The sequence below is a fragment of the Cervus elaphus genome, chromosome 1, assembly GCF_910594005.1.
Source record: "Cervus elaphus chromosome 1, mCerEla1.1, whole genome shotgun sequence".
NCBI lineage: Eukaryota > Metazoa > Chordata > Mammalia > Artiodactyla > Cervidae > Cervus > Cervus elaphus.
This window is the reverse complement of record NC_057815.1, coordinates 57,148,732-57,173,418: the sequence shown is the minus strand read 5'-3', so window position 1 is coordinate 57,173,418 and position 24,687 is coordinate 57,148,732. Positions and strand designations below refer to the sequence as shown.

The window sequence follows — 24,687 nt, the reverse complement described above, 5'->3', positions numbered from 1 at the left end:
TCAGAGCATCTGTTTGTTTGCTATTAATTAATGATTCAGAACTATCCAAATGAATATCTACTTTAAAAAAATTCAGTAGCACTACTTAACTTGTAAAATTATTCTTGTCAGTCACAACCTCTTTTGTGAAATTTTAATTTTTTTAGCACAGGCCGCTTATTTTTGGCTGTTAAAAAGCTTCTGAAATGTATCTTAAAAAGAAGATGTACGTTGTCACTTTGATATCAAACTATTTATAGGCAAACATTTACCACCATTTCTAATATCTTACCTTTATGTTTAAGTTCATTTCATTGTTAGCATCAATAAAGCTGCTTTTAACCATTATGTTCTCCAGTTTCAGATCTCTATGTACTATATCTACCAAGAAAATAAACAACAAATCAAATGAAATGGATAATGAAAAAATAATTAGAGCGGACACAAATAGAACTTGACCAGTTAACATCCACTGTTGAAAAAGGAGATCAGTCCTGGGTGTTCATTGGAAGGACTGATGTTGAAACTGAAACTCCAATACTTTGGCCACCTGATGCGGAGAGCTGACTCATTTGAAAAGACCCTGATGCTGGGAAAGATTGAGGGCAGGAGGAGAAGGGGACAGAGGGTGAGATGGTTGGATGGCATCACTTACTCAATGGACATGGGTTTGGGTGGACTCCGGGAGTTGGTGATGGACAGGGAGGCCTGGCGTACTGCAGTTCATGGGGTCGCAAAGAGTCGGACACTACTGAGCGACTGAACTGAACTGAATTGAACTGTTGAAAAAAATCTGAGGAGGGCCAGGCATAATTCTGACCTGTTTCATTCCCTTATATTCATATTCCTTTTCGCCACATTTCTAACCTTAAGGAGCCACTTTCTTTGACTCCCTGACCTCTCCCCAATCCCCTGCTGCTCCAACTGGCCACACCTCATCATGAATGGCCTGGTGAGTGTGAAAGAGGATCATGTCCAAGGTTAGGTATTTCCTGTAGGAGGAAGCTTTCCCATGTCCTTCACTCTTTAAAGAGAGGATTACCTGTTTACTTCTATTCATATGTTAGTGCCAGCATAAACATTAAACATACTGCAACTTGGCTACATGTATACAAACTATACTTATTTCAATATATTTTCTGCACCATCAGTCTCACTTTTCTACTCTTTATACATTAAAGTTAAAAACAAAAACCCGTGAGACACAAAATCTCCAGTTGAACATGTCACAGCTCAGGCAGGACCTTTATGTACATGCAAATACTCTCATGTACCAAATATTTCCTTTGCAAATAACTGATCCAGTCCATATCCATTGTAATCATTTCCCTAAACTTAAAAAGCTATAGGTATAATTTCCGGGGAAATGAGGCTGGATGAGCCCTGGACTGTTTACTACTCCTAGTTGCTTACAGTTCTCTTCCACACCCAACCTGTGTTTGGAATTTCTATTGTTCTCCTTCTCTCTTCTTACATAAACACCACAAAACTTTAACTAATATATCTTCATAAGGTGGTCTGACACTTGGCAGGGCAAGTCTCTCTGTTGCTCCACTGTTCTTTTTCATTGTTTTCTTTACTATTCTCACCCCTCTCAAAATAATTTTATCAAGTTCCATGATAAATCCTGTTAAGATTTAGTTTGAAATATACTGACTTTATAGCTTAATGTGGGAGAACCAAAATTAGCAAAATATCAAGTCTTTGGTTTTCTGCTCTTGCAAAATTCCTCGCTCTCTGCCTGGAAAGCCCTCCCTTTTTCACCTGAGTTTGTATTCCTCAGCTCAAGTTTTGCTTCCTCTGTGAATTCTTGCTTGACTTTCCAAATCAAATGAGGCACTTAATACACCTATGCTCCATGCTCTCTATATTGCTCTCAGAAATCATCATATTGTTTTCTGTACTCCATCTGTACTCCATTTGAAAACAAATCATCAATTTGTTTTCTGTACTCCATCTCTCACCAATTTCCCTGAGAGGCAGGTGCCTTGTGTTTGAACCTCTGTAAACTCTAGGACCAACCTCAATGCTGTAGATGCTTAGGGAACATCTGTTGAATGAGCCCCTAGCTTCCAGCACCAGCTCTGCACACCTAACCATGTTCCCTGACCTCTCTGGAACAAAGTTTTTTCTCATCTCTTTTGAACTGTGGTGTTGGAGAAGACTCTTGCGATTCCCCTGGACTGCAAAGAGATCCAACCAGTCAATCCTAAAGGAAATCAGTCTTGGATGTTCATTGGAAGGACTGATGCTGAAGCTGAAACTCCAATACTTTGGCCACTTGATGCGATGAACCGAACTCATTGGAAAAGACCCTGAAGCTGGGAAAGATTGAAGGCTGGAGGAGAAGGGGACAGAGGATGAGATGGTTGGATGGCATCACCAATGCAATGGACATGAGTTTGAGTAAACTCCAGGAGTTGGTGATGGACAGGGAAGCCTGGTGTGCTGCAGTCCATGGGGTCGCAAAGAGTCGGACACGACTGAGCAATTGAACTGAACCAAACTGATATAATGAGAAGCTTCTAAAGTCACATGTAAGCCAAATTAACACTGAAGAAAAAAAAAAAAGCAGGAGCATGAGGAAAAAGAGTAGCAATAATACCAGAGAATAGTAAAGCAATTAGAAGAATTAGAATAATATTTAAATGTGGATATTAAAGTAGTGAAATGACTCCCATATGGTACTGTACTGGTAGATCATACATTTGTCAAAACCCATAGAATGTACAATACCAAGAGTGAACATTAATGTAAACTATGGACTTTGGGTGATAATGATGTGTCAGTGCAAGTTCATCAACTGTAGCAAGTGTAACCACTCTGATAGGGGATGCTAATAATGGGGAAGGATGTGCATGCATGGACAGAGGTATTTGGGAATCTCTGTAACTTCTCAATTTTGCTGTGAACCTAAAACTGCTCTAATACTTAAGTCTAAAAAATTTTTTTAATGCCTAGTATATGCAGATTTTTAACATTATTATTAATATATGAGTTTTTAGAAATTTCACTTCTATTGATTTTCTATTTTGGATTTAATAATATTAGCTTCTTTTCAAGCTGTTGAATAGAAATGTTCATAATTTCATTCTCATCCATGGAGAATGTAACTGCATACCTGTCTTGTTTCTAATTAAAATATATCAATAAAATTACAAAGGAAAAAATTTAATTTTTAAAATCAAATTTTCTGGATTAGTAGGCATTACTTCTGTGACTATGAATCCTGAATACAATCACCCTTAAACAAAAGTGTCTATCTGTCTGCATGGAGTCAATGAGCTGGGTGATCCTCTTCTTACCCTTATTGTGAAGATAGGCTATAGCTGAGGCGAGACTTTGAATGATCCACCTTGTCTCATTCTCTGAGAAATGACCTTTCCTATCCAGAATTTCTTTGAGTTCTCCATCCTCACAAAGCTCCATCACAAGATACATTTTCTGACATAAATATAAAGAGAGAGAGCACAAATTATTCAGTTGGGTATGTTTAAATGTTATATATTGTATACAGAGAGTAGAAATATCATTATAATCTTAATTAGTCTATTCATTTAAACATAGTTGCTATCTGTCATGTATAAGATACTCTGTAGGATACTAGAGGGGGAAAAAGTGGAATTATTAGTCATTCAGTCATGTCCAACTCTTTCCAACCCCATGGACTATAACCCGTGAGGCTACTCTGTCCATGAAATTCTCCAGGCAAGAATACTGAAGTGGGTAGCCATTCCCTTCTCCAGGGGATCTTCTTGACCCAGGGATCGAAGCCGGGTTTCCTACATTGCAGAAGCCACCAGGAAGCTCTACTAGAGGAAAAAGCAAACATAAAACATACTCTCTGCCTCCAAGGAGCTCAGAGTATGGTTATGATCACAATGTCATGTGATAAGTGCTAACAGAAGAGGACTGCCCAAAATGCGATTAGGTTACAGAGCAGGGGGTGAGCCTAAACAATACTCACTGTGAAGAGGCGCCATTTCAGGCAGGTCTGGATGACTGAACAGGGATTTATGGATAGAAAATATGGGCAAGAACAGGCATAGCACACAGCATTTGCAGACTCCATAAGCTGGAAATAACACTGGCAGTTAAAGAATAACACATATCTCAGTGTTAATAGCATTGGGAATTTGCTAAGTCAGAGAAGACTGGAGCGGTGAGGGGTGAGGCCAGAAAGAACGGGTTGGTGCCAGGCTATAAAGAGTCCTGGATGTCACACAAAGGAGCTTGGATTTTTTTCCCCCATATGCAATAAGTAGCCACTGAAGATTTTTTATTTTTATTTTTGCCCACTCTGTGGTCTCCAACCAGGGATTGAACCTGTACCCCCACAATGGGAGCTCAGTGTCTTAACCACTGGACCGCCAGGGAAGTCCCACCATGGAAGATTTTTCAGCTTGTGTCTGGAGTGGAGGAAGTGTATGTGCTATCATCAGTTCTGCATTTCTAAATGAACACTCCACTCCAACAGCAATGCAGAGCAGAACTCAACAAACTTCTGTTCTGTGAAAGCCAGATACAGACAGTAAGTATTTTTGGCTTCACAGACCATACAATCTCTTCTGTAACCACTCAGCTCTGCTGTCACAGCATAAAAGCACCCATAAACAATACAACAAAACTTTATTTATGGACTTTGAAACTTAGTTTCATATAATTTTCACATGTCATGAAATATTACTATTTTAACCTTTTTTTCCAACCATTTAAAAATATAAAAAACCTAACTTACAGGCCATAAAAAAACAGGCTGCACTCCAGACAGGCTCACATGCTGTGTACACTGACCTCTTTTCATAAAAGGGTAGATATAAGGAGCAGAATGAAGAAAAGAAGAAAATGATGTGAATGTACACAGAGGGAGAACTAGTGGAACTTAGTGACTAATGGGGTATAAATGGTAAAAGCCACAAATGAAATGCCTCTTCCATATTTGCTGTATCTGTGGATGTTTCCCATAATCACTTTAAGTATTCCAATAGTCAGGTCATCTATTGAGTCAGAAAGATTCCCAGTCAACTAAAATGCACGCCTTTTTCATACTATTGCTATTCAGACCCAGACCAGCCTCCATGTCTCCATTCGGTCCTCTGCCACTACATTTTCATCATTGCTTGTAAGATTCTGGTACCTGATCCTGTTCTATTACCACTCCTGATGCAACTTCGTGTTCAGTCAGCAAGCAGGAAAGCAAGAGAAGAAGGCTAACAACCTTTCTTCCTACAGTCAAAATTCTGACTCACTAAACCTTAGAATGCCTTAGAATTTCAAAAGTAACTACAGAATTCTGTAAAGTCTAATGCAAAAATAAGCTTTTGAACTAGACCATCGTTTTTCCACTGACAGCATGGCAGAGATCATGAAATGAAAACGGTAAGTGAATTATTTGGAAGGCAAAGTTACATTAGCAGTGCTTACAATACAAATTGATCCATTTAAAACATGTAAGCTGATAAAAGTTACCAATAAAGGTTTTTCAGAAGTCTTTCTGTAATTATTAAAAAATAATTGTGTAGGCCTGGAGAATATGTGGACTCACAAGAAACCCTACATAGTCAACGGATGATCAGTACTACTACCTTAGCCTAACCAGTCAGTTAACAATTTCCTTTAATCTTTAAGATGGCTTCAACTGGAAGTCTAGGCATTTGTGTGAGTTGGGAAGATGGGGAGACAGATCTGACCTTTGTGAATCAAAGGCAAACAACAGGTAAAAAATATAATCATAGATGATGGTTTCCTTCGCCTTCAAATTATTCTAGATTTGGACTCCCACTTACGTTCCAAAATGAAGGAACAGACCAGACTTGTCCTCCCTCCTGAAACAACCTAAAAAATGGATAAAATACATGAAATAACAATTTTCAGACATTAGTCATCAGGCAGCACAAGGCAGTGATCCCTGACGGAGGGGAAACCTATGAGACAAACCCCACAATTATCCTAGCTTACCATCTAGAGAGAGTTTCCAAGCTACAGAGAAGGGAAAGAAAACCCAAGCAGAACTCAACAGTCTACATGAACTGAGGAGATGGTGCTGAGAGTCCAGGAAGGCCAAGACAACTAAACTCCACAGGCGAGACTGCCAAAGAGGGGAAGGCTGTACACAGAGAAAGCGCTATAGATTTGCAGGTGGCTGCCAATCCCGCCCTCAACTCTTCAGCAAAGTGCTAACTAGCACATATGTATCAAGAATCTAACCAGAGGAAAACAAGATGGTGGAGGAGTAGGTGGACGTGGAGTACCTCTCTCTCCACAGATACATCAGGAATACACCTTCAGACACAGAAGTGCATGCAGAACACCAGCTGAGATTGGACAGGAGTACCTGACCAGCGGAAAAGAATATATAGACCCACATAAAACTTGGTAGAACGAAGGAGCCAAGGGGAAAAACAGGAGTGTTAGTAGGACTGGACCTGCCCTCAGTGGGTGGGGGAGCTGAAGCAGGGGTCCGATCCCCACATTGGGGCAATTGTCTGAGTCAGAGGAGAAACATTTAAGGCTGAGAGTGAAACACCTGCTCTGTGGCAGCCTAAATGGAATGAGAATCAGACAGTTCTTGCTGCAACCATACATGCCCTGGACAGGGATGCAGACCCCCCCCCCCCCACCGGAAAGCACACCGGCTGGGAGATGGGAGTTTAGGAATTGTGGAGCAATCCCTGGGCGAGGGCTGCTATTGACTGCGGAGAGACGGATCAGGGGATGTGAGGGAGGAGATTGTGCTGGGAAATGCCTGCAGAGGAAAGCTGGGCAGCCATGGAAGCAAGGCAGTACTGCTGAGTCATGCGTAGGGGGTGGAGCCGTCACCATAGCCTCTCTCCCCCTACACGCCTGCAGTGGCAGCTGAACAACAGAGGGGCTGGCCCAGCAAACGCCTGAGACACTTAACTACAGAGTAGGACCCCACCCAGGATGCCCCTTTAAGTGCCTGACGTGCTGATCTACAGAGTAGGACCCCAGCCACGAGGGCCCTTCTATGTGCCTGATGCATGAACAACTGAGAAGGACCCCAGGCAAGGAAGCCTTCTAAGTGTCTGAACCGGTTGAGCTATGGAGAAAGACTGGCCAAAGAGGCCTTCTGATCGCCAGACACAAGAGGCACAAAAAAAGATTCTGATAAGGCTGTAGCTCCTGCAGCGGAGGCAGTCCTGTCCCTGCACACTTGGCGCCTCCAGGGTCCCCCCAAGCCAAGCAGTTGTGTCACCTTCACGCTCAGCTCTCACTGGGGCAGAGCTGCCACAGGCAAAAAAAGTCTCGTACCTATGCGTGCAGGGTCGCTTCGGTAGTGTCCGACATTTTGTGACCCTGTAGACTGTGGCCTGCCAGGCTTCTCTGTCAGGAAGGGGTGTTCTCCAGGCAAGAATACTGGAGCTATTGGCCAATACTGGTTGCTATAACCTTCTACAGCATTATATTTCCTGCTGCCCTAGCTGCCAACTCCCCTGAGTACCTGGTGCTGCCAGAATCCCTGCAATTCTGCAGGGAGCTGCACCATCTCCACACCTGGCCCTCACAGGGGCAAACCCAAGTCCTCCAGGGCAGCCTCAGGAGCAAACCCCAGTGGATGGCCCATATGCAGAGGTGGAAATAAAACCACAATTGAAACCCAGGGGCAGTGAGACTAAGAAAGAAGACCCAAAACCCTCCCACCAGCTGTACAAGCTACAGATTAAATCCGTCTCTGTGGAATATATAAAAGGTCATTGAGAGGTCCCACCAAAAAAAAAAAGAAAAGAAAAAACACACTAGTTCTGATAGCTGTGGACATTGCAGGCAAGAACACAGAGGAGCAGAACCCGATTAGAATCTGAGCTGCCCCATAGCAGGTCCAGAGATCAGCGCAGTGTTAGAGGGCATCCTAGGGAGGTGAGGTGGACTGCGATTCCCAGCGAGGGAAAGGACTCTGACAGCAGTGACTCAAGAAAAACATTTATTATTCTTGTGTTTTGACTTGTTCTGTAGATTCTTTTGGATTTTTCCCCCCTCCTCTGTTGCAGTTGTTGATTTTATTGGCACTATGAAATCTAATTAAGCTTTTGAGCTTTTTCTTTTTATTCTTTTTTTCTCAGTCACATTTTTTCTTGTTGTTATAAACCTCTGCCTCTAGGTTGGGCTTTTGCAGTTCTGAGGGGTTTTTTTCCTTTTCTTTTCTCTTTGTTTAATTTTAATTTTTTAAACCTATTATTATATTTTCTACGTTTATTCCTTTGTTTGCTTTTCCTACTGTTCTTTTCCCCCTGCAGTTAATCTTTAATATATATAAATCTTCTATATCTACCTCTATTTAACTCTGCATATCTATTATTTCTTTCTTTCTTTCCTTTCTTTCCTTTCGTCTCAACATATTTGTTAGTTTTATTTTCATTACTTTATTCCCCAGTTGGCACCTTGCTTTAGCTTTGTTTTCCATTTTGTGTTTTAGTTAGTTTTGTTCTGGTAGACATAATATTTGGCTCCCTTTGTTCGCCAAGTCAATCTATTGTACTTTATTTTTGTTGGACTGTTTTGATTTTGCTTACGGGTGTATATGTATTTGTGTATATTCAGTCACATTTTTTATTGTTGTTCTAAACCTCTGCATCTGTGTTGGGCTTTTGCAGTTCTATAGGGCTTTCCTTTTCTCTTCTTCTGTTTTTTTTTTCTTTTTGCTTTTTTATAATTTTAACTTTTAATTTTTTTAAACCTATTATATTTTTTCTATATTTATTCCCTTGCTTGCCTTTCCTATTGTTCTTTTCCCCTGGCAGTTAATCTTTAATGTATATAAATCTTCTTCATCTACCTCTATTTAACTTAGCATATCTATTCTTTCTTTCCTTTCCTCTCAATATATTTGTTAGTTTTGTTTTCATTGCTTTATTCCCCACTTGGCACCTTGCTTTAGTTTTGTTTTCCAGTTTGTGCTTTAGTTAGTTTTGTTCTTAACTGGTAAATATAGTTTTTGGTTTCCTTTGTTCACTGGGTCAATCTATTGTACTTTATTTTTGTTGGACTGTTTTGACTTTGTTCATGGGTATATATGTATATGTGTATATTTCATTATTTTAATTATTATTTGCCTGATTTTGTAACTGCCATTTGTCTGAGGTTCATCTTTGGTTTCTCAGTTTTGGATATTTGTTTTAATCTCACTTAATGCCATAACAAAGCACTTGTGAAACCTTCACTCCTGACCACAGGTCAAGACCTGAGCCTTTGGAGTGGGAGCACTGACTCCAAGACCCTAGACTACCAGAGAACTAACCCTACTAGGGGGTATCAAATAGTGAGAACTCACACAAAGGAAACCACTGGAATACAAGACCTGGCATCACCCAACCACCAGTAGCACCCTGTGCAGGACACCTCATCTAAACAACAAACAAAGCAAAAATACAAACCCAAACGTCAGCAGACAGGATTACCACCTCACTCAGCCTTGCCCATTAGAGGAAAAACAAACAAAGGAAAATTCAGCACAAATCTCATCCTATAGGAAGCTTACACAAACCAGTGGACCAGCTTCAGGAGGGCAGAAACCAAAAGGAATAAAGAATTAAACCTTGAAGCCTGGGAAAAGGCTCAAACACAATAAGTTAAAAAAATAATAATAATGAAAAGGCAGAGAAATACTAAGGACTTCCCTGTAGCTCAAACGGTAAAGAATCTGCCTGCAATGCAGGAGAACAGGGTTCAGTTCCTGGGTTGGGAAGATCCTCTGGAGAAGGGAATGGCAATCCACTCCAGTATTCTTGCCTGGAGAATTCCATGGACAGAGAAGCCTCACGGGCTATAGTTCATGGGGTTGCAAAGAGTCAGACATCATGGAGCGACTAACACACACACACAGAGAAATACTACCCAAGTGAAGGAACAAACTAGAAACACAGAAGTCCAAATAAATGAAGAGGAAAGAGGCAAACTACCTGAAAAAGAATTCAGAATAATGACAGTAAATATGGTCAAAAATGTTGAAAATAAAATGAAGAAAATGCAAGCATCAATTAACAAAGACCTAGAAGAATTAAAGAATAAACATGCAAAGACAAACAACCAATTACTGAAATTAACAATACTCTAGAAGAAATCAATAGCAGAGTATCTGAAGCAGAAGAACGAATCAGTGAGCTGGAAGATAAAATGGTGGAAATAACTTCTGAGGAGCAGAATAAAGTAAAAGAATGAAAAGAACTGAGGATAGTCTCAGAGACCTCTGGGACAATATCAAATACAGCAATATTCAAATTATAGAAGGGTCCCAGAAGAAGAAGAGAAAAATAAAGGGTATGAGATAATTTTTGAAGAGATTATAGTTGAAAATTTCCCCAACATAGAAAAGGAAATAGTCAATCAAGTCCAAGAGGAACAAAGAGTCCCATACAGGATAAGCCCAAGGAGAAACATGCCAAGACACATACTAATCAAACTAACAAAGACTAAACACAAAGAAAGAATATTAAAAGCAGCAAGGGAAAAGCAACAAGTAACATACAAGGGAAACCCCATATGCTTAATAGCTGATCTTTTCAGCAGAAACTCTGCAGGCTAGAAGGGAATGGCAGGATATATTTAAAGTACTGAAAGGGAAAAATCTACATCCAAGATTACTGTACCTGGCAGGGATCTCATTCAAAATTGATGGAGAAATAAAAAGCTTTTCAGACAAGCAAAAGTTAAGAGAATTCAGTACCATCAAACCAGCTTTAAAACAAACATTAAATGGACTTAAATAGTCAAGAAATACAAAAGAAGAAAAAAGATCTACAAAATCAACCCCAAACAATTAAGAAAATGGCAATAGGAATATATATATCACTAATTACTTTAAATGTAAATGGATTAAATGATCCAACTAAAAGACACAGACTGGCTGAATCGATACAAAAACAAGAACCATATATATGCTGTCTACAAGAAACCCACTTTAGACCTCAAGACACATAAGGACTGAAAATGTGAAGATGGAAAAATATATTTCATGCAAATGGGAAGCAAAAGAAAGCTGGAGCAGCAATCCTCATATCAGACAAAATAGACCTTAAAATAAAGAAGATTACAAGAGATAAGGAAGGACACTACATCATGATCAAGGGATCAGTCCAAGAGGAAGACATAACAATTGTAAATATCTATAGACCCAACATAGGAGCACCTCAATACATAAGACTAACATTAACAGACATAAAAGGAGAAATTGACAGTAATACAATAACAGTAGGAGACTTTAACACCCCACTCACACCAAAGGACAAATCATCAAAACAGAAAATTAATAAGGAAATACAAGTTTTTTTTTTATTTATTTTAATTGGAGGCTAATTACATTACAGTATTGTAGTGGTTTTTGCCATACATTGACATGAATCAGCCATGGGTTTACATGTGTTCCCCATCCTGAACCCCCCTCCAACCTCCCTCCCCATCCCATCCCTCTGGGTCATCCCAGTGCGCCAGCTCTGAGCACCCTGTCTAATGCATCGAACCTGGACTGGCAATCTGTTTCACATATGATAATATACATGTTTCAGTGCTATTCTCTCAGATCATCCCACCCTCACCTTCTCCCACAGAGTCCAAAAAACTGTTCTATACATCTGTGTCTCTTTTGCTGTCTTACATATAGGGTTATCATTACCATCTTTCTAAATTCCATATATACGTGTTAGTATACTGTATTGCTGTTTTTCTTTCTGACTTACTTCACTCTTACTTCCAGTTTCATCCACCTCATTAGAACTGATTCAAATGCATTATTTTTAATGGCTGAGTAATATTCCATTGTGTATATGTACCACACCTTTCTTATCCATTTGTCTGCCGATGGACATCTAGGTTGCTTCCATGTCTTGGCTATTATAAACAGTGCTGCGATGAACATGGGGGTACATGTGTCTCTTTCAATTCTGGTTTCCTCAGTGTGTATGTCTAGCAGTGGGATTGCTGGGTCATATGGCAGTTCTATTTCCAGTTTTTTAAGGAATCTCCACACTGTTCTCCATAGTGGCTGTACTAGTTTGCATTCCCACCAACAGTGTAAGAGGGTTCCCTTTTCTCCACACCCTCTCCAGCATGTATTGTTTGTAGATTTTTGGATAGCAGCCATTCTGACCAGCATGAGATGGTACCTCATTGTGGTGTTGATTTGCATTTCTCTGATAATGAGTGATGTTGAACATCTTTTCATGTGTTTGTTAGCCATGTGTATGTCTTCTTTGGAGAAATGTCTGCTTAGTTCTTTGGCCCACTTTTTGACTGGGTCTTTTATTTTTCTGGAATTGAGCTGCAGGAGTTGCTTGTATATTTTTGAGATTAATCCTTTGTCAGTTGCTTCATTTGCTATTATTTTCTCCCATTCTGAAGGCTGTCTTTTCACTTTGCTTATAGTTTCCATCGTTGTGCAAAAGCTTTTAAGTTTAATTAGGTCCCATTTGTTTATTTTTGCCTTTATTTCCATTACTCTGGGAGGTGGGTCATAGAGCATCCTGCTGTGATTTATGTCGGACAGTGTTTTGCCTATGTTTTCCTCTAGGAGTTTAGATCTTTAATCCATTTTGAGTTTATTTTTGTGTATGGTGTTAGAAAGTGTTCTAGTTTCATTCTTTTACAAGTGGTTGACCAGTTTTCCCAGGAAACACAGGTCTTAAATGAAACATTAGATGAGATGGATCTCACTGATATCTTCAGGACATTCCATCCAAATGCAGAAGAATACACCTTCTTCTCAAGTGCACATGGAACATTCTTCAGGATAGACTGCATCACGGGTCACAAATCAAGCCTCAGTAAATTTAAGAAAATTGAAATCATATCAAGCATCTTCTCCAACCACAACACTATGAGACTAGATATCAATTACAAGAAAAAAACTGTAAGAAACACAAACACATGGAGATTAAACAACACATTTCTAAATAACCAACAGATTACTGAAGAAATCAAAAGGGATATAAAAAAATTTCTAGAAACAAATGACAATGAAAACACAACTCAAAATCTATGGGATGCAACAAAAGCAGTCCTAAGAGAGAAGTTTACAGCAATACAATCCTACCTCAAGAAACAAGACAAACATCAAATAGACAACCTAACTTTACACCTAAAACAAGTGGAAAAAAACAAACAAACAAAAAAAAACCCCTCCAAAATTAGTAGAAAGAAAGAAATCATAAAGATCTGAGCAGAAATAAATGAAAAAGAAATGAAAGAAACAATAGTAAAGATTAATGAAACTAAAAGCTGGTTCTTCGTGAAGATAAACAAAATTGACAAACCTTTAGCCAGACTCATCAAGAAAAAAAGAAGAATCAAATCAACAAAATTAGAAATGAAAAAGAAGAGGTTACAACAGACAATGCAGAAATACAAAGGATTATAAAAGACTACTATGAACAACTATATGGCAATAAAATGGATAACCTCGAAGAAATGGACAGATTCTTAGAAAAGTTCAATCCTCTAAGACTGAACCAGGAAGAAATAGAAATTATGAACAACCCAATTACAAGCACTGAAATTGAAGCTGTGATCAAAATCTCCCCAAAAAACAAAAGTCCAGGACCCGATGGCTTCACATGAAAATTCTATCAAACATCTAGAGAAGAGCTAATGCCTATCCTTCTAAAACTCTTTCAAAAAGTTGCAGAGGAAGGAACACTTCCAAACTCATTCTACGAGGCCACCATTACCCTGATACCAAAACCAGACAAGACAACATAAAAAAAGAAAACTACCGGACAATATCACTGATGAACATAGATGCAAAAATCCTCAAGAAAATTTTAGCAAACAGAATTCAGCAACACATCAAAAAACTCATACACCATGATCAAGTTGGGTTTATTCCAGGGATGCAAAGATTCTTCAATATATGCAAATCACAAATCAATCAATGTGATACACCATATTAACAAATTGAAAGATAAAAACCATAGAATAATCTCAATAGATGAAGAAAAAGCCTTGGATAAAATTCAGCACCCATTTATGTTTAAAACTCTTCAAAAAATGGGTATAGAAGAAACCTACTTCAACATAGTAAAGGCCATATATGATAAGCCTACAGCAAACATTATTCTCAGTGGTGAAAAACTGAAAGCATTCCCCCTAAAATCAGGAACAAGACAAGGGTGTCCACTTTTCCCACTATTATTCAACATAGTTCTGGAAGTCCTAGGTATAGCAATCAGAGAAGAAAAAGAAATAAAGGAATCCAGATCGGAAAAGAAGAAGTAAAGCTCTCACTGTTTGCAGATGACATGATACTGTACATGGAAAACCCTAAAGATAGTATCAGAAAATTACTGGAGCTAATCAGTGAATTTAGCAAAGTTGCAGGATACAAAATCAATACATAGAAATCACTTGCATTTCTATAAACTAACAATGAAAAATCAGAAAGAGAAATTAAGGAATCAATCTCATGGACCACTGAAACAAAAAGAATTAAATATCTTGGAATAAACTTACCTAAGAGACAAAAGAACTGCACACAGAAGATTATAAGACACTGATGAAAGAAACCAAAGATGACATAAACAGATGGAGAGATATTCCATGTTCCTGGGTAGGAAGAATCAATATTGTGAAAATGACTATACTACCAAATGCAACATACAGATTCAGTATGATCCCTATCAAATTACCAATGGCATTTTTCACAGAACTAGGACAAAAAAATTTCACAATTCCTATGGAAACACAAAAGACCCCAAATAGTAAAAGCAGTCTTGAGAAAGAATGGAATTGGAGGAATCAACCTTCCTGACTTCAGCTATAAGCATCAAGACAGTATGGTACTAGCACAAAAACAGAAATATAGACCAATGGAACAAGATAGAGAGCCCAGAAATAAACCCATGCTCCTATGGGCACCTTATTTTTGACAAAAGAGGCAAGAATATACAATGGGGCAAAGACAGACTCTTCAATAAATGGTCCTGGGAAAACTGGACAGCTACATGTAAAAGAATGAAATTAGAACACTTCCTAATACCATACACAAAGATAAACTCAAAATGGATTAAAGACATAAACGTAAGACCAGAAACTATGAAACTCTTAGAGGAAAACATAGGCAGAACACTCAATGACATAAATCAAAGCAAGATCCTCTATGACCGACCTCCTAGAGTAACAGAAATAAAAACAAAAGTAAATAAGTGGGACCTGATTAAACTTAAAGGCTTTTGCACAGCAAAGGAAACTATAAGCAAGGTAAAAAGACAACCCTCAGAATGGGAGAAAATAATAGCAAATGAAACAACTGGCAAAGGATTAATTTCCAAAATATATAAGCAGAACATACAACTCAATGCCAGAAAAACAAACAACAAACAAAAAATGGAAAAAAGACCTAAACTGACATCTCTCCAAAGAAGACATACAGATGGCTAACGAACACATGAAAAGATGCTCAACATCACTCATTATTAGAGAAATGCAAATCAAAACTATAATGAGATATCACCTCACACTGGTCAGAATAGCCATCATCAAAAAATCTACAAGCAATAAATGCTGGAGAGGGTGTGGAGAAAAGGGAATACTCTTGTACTGTTGGTGGGAATGTAAATTGATACAGCCACTATGGAAAACGGTATGGAAATTCCATAAAAAACTAGAAATAAAACCACCATATGACCCAGCAATCCCACTCCTAGGTATATACCCTGAGGAAACCAAAATTGAAAAAGACACATGTATCCCCTTGTTCTTTGCAGCACTATTTACAATAGCTAGAACATGGAAGCAACCTAGATGTTCATCGACAGATGAAAGGATAAAGAAGTTGTGGTACATATACACATGGAATATTACTCAGCCATAAAAGGAACACATTTGAGTCAGTTTTGATGAGGTGGATGAACCTAGAACCTATTACACAGAGTGAAGTGAGTCAGAAAGAGAAAGATAAATGTCGTATTCTAATGCACATATATGGAATCTAGAAAAATGGTACTGGAGAATTTATTTACAGGGCAGCAATGGAGAAACAGCCAATAGACTTATGGACATGGGGAGGGGGGAGGAGAAGGTAGATGTATGGAGAAAGTAACATGGAAACTTATATTACCATACGTAAAATAGATAGCCAATGGGAATTTGCTGTATGGCTCAGGAAACTCAAACAGAGGCTCTGTATCAACTTAGAGGGGTGGGATGGGGAGATGGGAGGGAGGTTCAAAAGGGAGGGGTTATATGTATACCTATGGCTGATTCATGTTGAGGTCTGACAGAAAACAAAATTCTATAAAGCAATTATCCTTCAATAAAAAGTAAATTAAAAAAAAAAAAAAAAGAATCTACCCAAAGTTGGGGAAAGTGCCATGCAAAAAGGTCAGAAGGAACAACAACTGAAGCCTCCACAAGGCTAGGAAGAGTTCCTATTTCCACTAGCCAGAGTGCAAAATCTCATAATTCATGGGACACTGGGCAGAGTACTCAGAAGGGTCTTACCTCATTACTTAGGGAAAATTAACCCAGAGCAAAGGCTCTGTTGTGCCACCAAACAGTTTAAATTAAGCTTCAAAAGTATCAAACTATTTCTAAATAACTCAATCATGTCTTGAATAAAGCTCAAGAATAGCTGTAAGAATATAAAAGATTAGCCAGCATCCAATCAAAAATGAACAGGCATAAAAAGAAGCAGGAAAATACAACTTATAATGAAGTGGGGCAAATCAATCACTTAAAATGGACCTAAAAATGGCTCACATGATATAATTAATAGAAAAGATCAGTAAAAGTTATTATAACTATATTTAAGAAGAAGAAGGAAATAGTGAGCATGTTATGTAGAAACATGGAAGATACAAAAATGACCCAAATCAAATTTCCACTAGAAAGTATAAACAGCATATATGATGTTACAGAAAAAAAGGTTATAGAATCTGAAGATATCACAATAGAAACTCTGCTAAATTCAATAAAGAGAGAACAAAGATTGAAAAAAAATGAATAGAGAATCAGTAAGTTTTGGAAAATATCAAACAATCTCATGTGTACTTGAAAGTCCTTCAAGGCAGAAAAAATAATGGCCAAAATGTTCCTAAATTTTATGAAAACCATAAACTCACAGATCCAAGAAGCTCCAAGAAGCTCCATGAACCCCAAGCCAAGAAACATGAACACAGCTACACTAAGGCACAACACAATCAAACTGGTTAAAACCAGTGATAGAGGGCAAAACTATCCTAAGAAGATCTGAGGATAAAGTAAGTCACAACTCTAAGACTAAAAAACCAGAGAAGGCTTTTGGCATCATTGCCATTTACAGCCTCCTGTAAAGGTAACTGTCGTCTCTAATAGTTATCAAGCACTCCTAATGAATCAAACACAATACAAAACCCAAATTGACTACTGCTGCCTTAGAAACTGGCAAAGGAAACAAAGAACAATAGCCAACATTCAATGAGACATATGCTTTATACCCATTTTCCCACTTAATCCCTCCACAACTAAATGTGGTTAATACTATTAACCCTGAATATTCATTGGAAGGAGTGATGCTAAAGCTAAAGCTCCATTACTTTGGCCACCTGATGTGAAGAGCCAACTCATTGAAAAAGGCCCTGATCCTGGGAAAGACTGAAGGCAGGAGGAGAAGGGGGCAACACAGGGTGAGATGGTTGGATGGCACCACCGACTCAATGGACATGAGTTTGAGCAAACTCCAGGAAATAGTGAAGGAGAGGCAAGCCTGGCATACTGCAGTCCATGGGGTTTCAAAGCATTGGACACAACTTAACAACTGAAAAATAACTATCATTAAACCTATCTTACAGATGAGGAAACTTAAGTAGAGAGGTTGAGTAATTTGTCCATGGTCTCACAATTAATAAGTGGTAGATCCAGGATTAAACTGTATAGGCAATCTGACCTAACATACCTAACCGCTATATCATATCACCTCCTAGCAGAGAAACACCCGAGCTCACGGGCAATAAACAACTTTTGCAGAATGGCAAACAACCATACCAACTCTACTAGGAAGCTAACCTTGCAGAATTATGACACTATTCCAAGGGACTCTAATGCAGAGCCAAGGACCAAAGCAAAAAGGAAAGCCACTTCCAGGGAATCTCTGATCACTCTGGGTTATATCTGAAGTTGTTTCATTTTTTTCCCAACATGCCACCAGAAATATCACTGAAGACGTCAATCTAATCATCAGACACCTAACTATACAATCAACAATAAAACATCCTCCAGAATGCTTTTCATCAATCTCCACTGACAGAGTGGTGTGACAGAGTCATGCCAAAGACATGTGCCACTGTGTCCCAAAGAGACTACTTCTCAAGGGGATGATATTAATTTTGTAAAAATAACAACTTTCAGAATGCAGCACCTGATAAAGCTTTGCCTTTAACTATAGTCTGCCAGGTTCCTCTGTTCGTGGAATTCTCCAGGTAAGAATATTGCAATGGGTTGCCATTTGCTTCTCCAGGAGATCTTCCCAACCCAGGGATTGAACCCTGGTCTCCCACATTCCAGACAGATTCTTTACCCTCTGAGCCACCAAGGAAGCCCAGCTTTACCTTAGGTGTCTCAAATACTTGTTCCAGATGTATGATGTGTTCATGTTTCACACTTTTTAGGATGTCCACTTCGCGTTCAAGTAACTTCACAGCAGAGCTTCCAGCCTTAGATGATGAGGAAATACAGGTTTCATGTAAGAATTTCGTTACTGCATATCTCAATATAAAACTTAGAGTCATTTTATATTTTTTCCTATTTTTTTTTCAGAAAGTTCCTTTTCCAAAAGATAATATGCAGCCTATCTGCATGATAAGATTAACGTATACCCTTTCTTTCCTTTGCTCAATTTGAAGAGATAATTCAGCCTCAAATCATATCTGTTTCTTGGACGGTTTCTATAAATTAGCTAACAACATGGTCTCTGTCATATCACAAAATTATTGCAGCTCTTAATATGCTTTTTGGTATTTCCTTCAAAATTATGTTGATCCTTTGATGGTAGCATAATAAAAACAAAATCTACTTTCTAGGGATGTCAATTAGAAAATGGATATAAGGCATCTGTCTCATTAAATGTCAGTTATTGGTAAAATAAAATGTTTTTGTTTTATCTTGCTTTGTTTCCATTACACTTATATACATATCAAAAGGAAACAATAGGCAGTTGAGATTCTACACTTAGCCCTGCATTATATCACTTCCTAGTCCCCCAGCCTCAAAAATTTGATAGAGAAAGAGAGAGTATGCACAATGGAGATGGAGAAGGAGATGGAGATTTTTGCCTTCAGACCAACCTAACTCCAAATTACCTCCTTAGGTGAAATCCTTAACCATACCTGACCAGACCGTCAGGTGTGGATACAAGTAACTGATTGTCTGCATCATCATCTAAGATACTCCAGAAGGGCTTTCTCCACCTTTGCCAGCACTGCCACCACCCCAATCATCATCCTTTTGATATCTAAATTACCCTAATCATTCAAGAATAAACACTGTCCTCATTTACATAAAAATATCCCTGAAAGGAATAACAAAGCTCTTACTCCTCCCTCCTTCCTCCTAACCCACCCCCTCCCCCAAAGTTAGAAGAGAAACAATAGTTCCTGAAGGACTTGGAAAGAGATTGATCATAAGCCAAATTTTACCTAGTTAAAATTTTACCTACTGTCATCCCTGCTTCTAAGTATCTTTACCCTCTAAACATTACCATCTCAAGAGTGATAGGAAACTGCCTACCCACTGTGCCCCACTCACAGAGGATGAATCCTAGAGGAGAAATAACTTTATAGTTATCAAGAGAAATAGTGACTTCGAGGAATAAATTCCTGTTGAGACTAGACATGGACAGATGTCACAGTTTCTCCTAATAATTCATCTCAAGCCTATTCCTACTTCCCACCACAAATGGTGCATCTATATTTAATGCAGTAATATATTGTCCAATTCATATACTGACTATATAATTTTATTTTACTATCTTGGTGTCCTGAAAAGTCTCAGCATCAATATCTACCTGCAAGATTATGAATTCCTAAAGTTGCAAGCAACTGACTATATAACCCTGAAACCTAAGCCTAACCCTATCTGACACCAAAGAAACAAAGGAAATCCAATTTAGCTAATCCTAGGGATTATTGGAAGGACTCTGGATCTCCCCTTATTAAGATTTAATGTTACTTTATTAAACTTTAGGGGAAATGATATGTAATTTCCTATAGTTTGTTTTTTAAAGAATACATATAACCTACTATTTCATTCTGTAAATGTAATGTCACAGACCCAAGAAAAAAACACCACAGTAATGTTTCCTTTTATTTTTCCTCAAGCACAGAAATTGTTTTCAAGTTGATGAAATGATCAGTTATAATGTTTGAGGACTTAGATTCTGCTTTAAAGAGAAGCCCATTCCATTCTTCACTCCAGTGCAATCTGAAGTGAGAAATACAGTGGATACAAGGTAAACGGTACAGAAGAGAGCTGGAGAGAAAGTGATTCAAACTTTACCAGAGAAAGAGCTGGTAGTATGAATAAACAGAGTCTGACTATCAACAAAGAAATAATGAATGAAAGGAAAGGAGAGGATCAGTTCAGTTCAGTCGCTCAGTCGTTTCCTACTCTTTGTGACCCCATGAATCGCAGCACGCCAGGCCTGCCTGTCCATCACCAACTCCCGGAGTTCACCCAAACTCATGTCCATTGAGTCGGTGATGCCATCCAGCCATCTCATCCTCTGTCGTCCCCTTCTCCTCCTGCCCCCAATCCCTCCCAGCATCAGGGTCTTTTCCAATGAGTCAACTCTTCGCATGAGGGGGCCAAAGCATTGGAGTTTCAGCTTCAGCATCAGTCCTTCCAGTGAACGCCCAGGACTGATCTCCTTTAGGATGGACTGGTTGGATAGGGCAAAGTATATCAGAACTCCATCAGGAGAGACTATCCGGACCTACTGCTCACTAAGAAGACAATGCTAGCCCACAACCCTACCTCTACATATACTGATAATCAGCCCTCATCTTCAACTGACTCTGGTAAAAGAAAGAAAGTGAAAGTGAAAGCCACTCAGTCATGTCCCACTCTTTGCAACCTCATGGACTATACAGCCCATGGAATTCTCTAAGCCAGAATACTGGAGTGGGTGGTCTTCCCCTGGAGTGGGTAGCATATCTCTTGGGTATGGCTGGGTGCAGCAGACTTGGGTATGGCATAAGCCCTTTTGGAGGAGGTTGCCATTACCCCACCATAGAGCTGCCAGAACTTACACAGGACTGAGGAAATAGACTCTTGGAGGGCACAAACAGAACCTTGTGCACACCAGGACCAAGGGAAAAGGAGCAGTGACCCCACAAGAGACTGATCCAGACTTGTCCGGGAGTGTCCAGGAGTCTCTGGCAGAGTTGTGGGTTGGTGGTGGCCTGCTGCAGGGCTGGGGGCACTGAGTGTGGCAGTGCAAGCATGGGACCTTTTGAAGGAGGTCGCCATTATCTTCATTATCTCCACCATGGTTTGGCCCCAGGTAAATAACAGGGAGGAAACACAGCTCCACCCATCAATAGAAAACTGGGTTAAAGATTTACTGAGCATGGCCTCACCCATCAGAAGGGGGAAGATCCAGTTTCCCCCCCAGTCAGCCCCTCCCATCAGGAAGCTTCCATAAGCCTCTTAACCTTCTCCATCAGAGGGCAGACAGACTGAAAACCACAATCACAGAAAATTAACCAATCTGATCACATGGACCACAACCTTGTCTAACTCAATGAAACTATGAGCCATGCCATGTAGGGCCATCCAAGATGGACTGGTCATTGTGGAGAGTTCTGACAAAATGTGGTGCAGTAGAGAAGGGAATGACAAACCACTTCAGTATTCTTGCCTTGAGAACCCCATGAACAGTATGAAAAGGCAAAAAGATAGGACACTGAAAGATGAACTCCTCAGGTCAGTAGATGCCCAATATGCTACTGGAGATCAGTGGAGAAATAACTCCAGAGAGAATGAAGAGATGGAGCCAAAGCAAAAACAACATCCGGTTGTAGATGTGACTGGTGATGGAAGTAAACTCTGATGCTGTAAAGAGCAATATTGCATAGGAACCTGGAATTTTAGGTCCATGAATCAAGGCAAATTGGAAGTGGTCAAATAGGAGATGGCAAGAATGAATGTCGACATTTTAAGAATCAGCAAACTAAAATGGACTGGAATGGGTGAATTTAACTCAGATGACCATTATATCTACTATTGTGGGCAAGAATATCTTAGAAGAAATGGAGTAGCCATCATAGTCAACAAAAGAGTCCAAAATGCAGTACTTGGATGCAATCTCAAAAATGACAGAATGATCTCTGTTCGTTTCCAAGGCAAACCATTCAATATCATGGTAATCCAAGTCTATGCCCCGACCAGTAACACTGAAGAAGCTGAAGTTGAATAGTTCTATGAAGACCTTTCAGAACTAACACCCAAAAAAGATGTCCTTTTCATTATAGGGTACTGGAATGCAAAAGTAGGAAGTCAAGAAACACCTGGAGTAACAGGCAAATTTGGCCTTGGAGTACAGAAGGCAAAGGCTAATAGAGTCCTGCCAAGAGAACACACTGGTCATAGCAAACACCCTCTTCCAACGATATGAGAAAACTCTGCACATGGACATCAGATGGTCAATACCAAAATCAGATTGATTATATTCCTTGCAGCCAAAGATGGAGAAGCTCTATACAGTCAGCAAAAACAAGACTGGGAGCTGACTGTGGCTCAGATCATGAACTCCTTATTGCCAAACTCAGACTTCAATTCAAGAAAGTAGGGAAAACTACTAGACCATTCAGGTATGACCTAAATCAAATCCCTCATAATTATAGAGTGGAAGTGACAAATAGATTCAGGATTAGAATTGATAGTGCCTGAAGAACTATGGACAGAGGTTCATGACATTGTACAGGAGGCAGGGATGAAGACCATCCCAAAGAAAAAGAAATGCAAAAAAGCAAAATGGCTGCCTGAGGAGGTCTTACAAATAGCTGTGAAAAGAAGAGAAGTGAAAAGCAACAGAGAAAAGGAAAGATATACCATTTGAATGCAGAGTTCCAAAGAATAGCAAGGAGAGATAAGAAAGCCTTCCTCAGTGATCAGTGCAAAGAAATAAGAGGAAAACAACAGAATGGGAAAGACAAGAGATCTCTTCAAGAACATTAGAGATACCAAGGGAACATTTCATGCAAAGATGGGTACAGTAAAGGACAGAAATGGTATGGACCTAACAGAACCAGAAGATATTAGGAAGAGGTGGCAAGAACACACAGAAGAACTACACAAAAAAGATCTTCACGACCCAGATAATCATGATGCTGTGATCACTCACCTAGAGCCAGACATCCTGGAATGCGAAGTCAAGTGGGTCAGAGGAAGCATCACTATGAACAAAGCTAGTGGAGGTAATGGAATTCCAGTTGAGCTATTTCAAATCCAAAAAGAGATGCTGTGAAAATGCTGCACTCAATATGCCAGCAAATTTGGAAAATGCAGCAGTGGCCACAGACTGGAAAAGGTCAGTTTTCATTCCAATCCCAAAGAAAGGCAATGCCAAAGAACGTTAAAACTACCACACAATTGCACTCATCTCACACGCTAGCAAAGTAATGCTCAAAATTCTCCAAGCCAGGCTTCAACAGTATGTGAACTGTGAACTTCCAGATGTTCAAGCAGGATTTAGAAAAGACAGAGGAACCAGAGATCAAATTGCCAACATCTGCTGGATCATCGAAAAAGCAAGAGAGTTCCAGAAAAACATCTACTTCTGCTTTATTGACTATGCCAAAGCCTTTGACTGTGTGGATCACAACAAACTGTGGGAAATTCTTAAAGAGATGGGAATACCAGACCACCTGACCTGCCTTCTAAGAAATCTGTACACAGGGCAGGAAGCAACAGTTAGAACTGGACATGGAACAACAGACTGGTTCCAAACAGGGAAAGGAGTATGTCATGGCTAAATATTGTCACCTGCTTATTTAACTTATACGCAGTGTACATCATGCGAAATGCCAGGCTGGGTAAAGCATAAGCTAGAATCAAGATTTCCAGGAGAAATATCAATAGCCTCAGATATGCAGATGACACCACCCTTATGGCAGAAAGTGAAGAAGAACTAAAGAGCCTCTTGATGAAAGTGAAAGAGGAGAGTGAAAAAGTTGGCTTAAAGCTCAACATTCAGAAAACTAAGATCATGGCATCTGGTCCCATCACTTCATGGCAAGTAGATAGGGAAACAATGGAAACAGTGACAGACTTTATGTTTTAGGGCTCCAAAATCACAGCAGATGGTGATTGCAGCCATGAAATTAAAAGACGCTTGCTCCTTGGAAGGAAAGTTATGACCAACCTAGACAGCATATTAAAAAGTAGACACATTACTTTGCCAACAATGGTCCGTCTAGTCAAAGCTATGATTTTTCCAGTAGTCATGTATGGATGTGAGTTGGACTAAAAAGAAAGCTGAGTGCCGAAGAATTGATGCTTTTGATCTGTGGTGTTGGAGAAGACTCTTGAGAGTCCCTTGGACTGCAAGGAGATCCAACCAGTCCATCCTAAAGGAAATCAGTCCTGAATATTCATTAGAAGGACTGATGTTGAAGCTGAAACTCCAATACTTTGGCCACCTCATGCAAAGAACTGACTCATTTGAAAAGACCCTGATGCTGGGAAAGATTGAAGGTGGGAGGAGAAGGGGACAACAGAGGATGAGAT

At 39.4% G+C, this 24,687-nt stretch overlaps 1 protein-coding gene across 6 annotated transcripts in view; it reads right to left on the bottom strand.

Annotated features, from left to right (window-relative positions):
• The window catches only part of STK33 (serine/threonine kinase 33), a 187,494-nt gene that overhangs the window by 58,616 nt on the left and 104,191 nt on the right, over positions 1 to 24,687 (bottom strand). For 5 of the 6 annotated variants that reach the window (XM_043903854.1, XM_043903818.1, XM_043903828.1 and 2 more), the window contains 3 exons: positions 18,510 to 18,614; positions 3,285 to 3,423; positions 272 to 360 (listed from right to left, as the gene is read on the bottom strand). In XM_043903854.1, coding sequence (XP_043759789.1) covers positions 272 to 360; positions 3,285 to 3,423; positions 18,510 to 18,614 — 333 coding nt within the window. The remainder of the gene's footprint in view (positions 1 to 271; positions 361 to 3,284; positions 3,424 to 18,509; positions 18,615 to 24,687) is intronic. The other variant, XM_043903845.1, reaches the window with a different exon arrangement.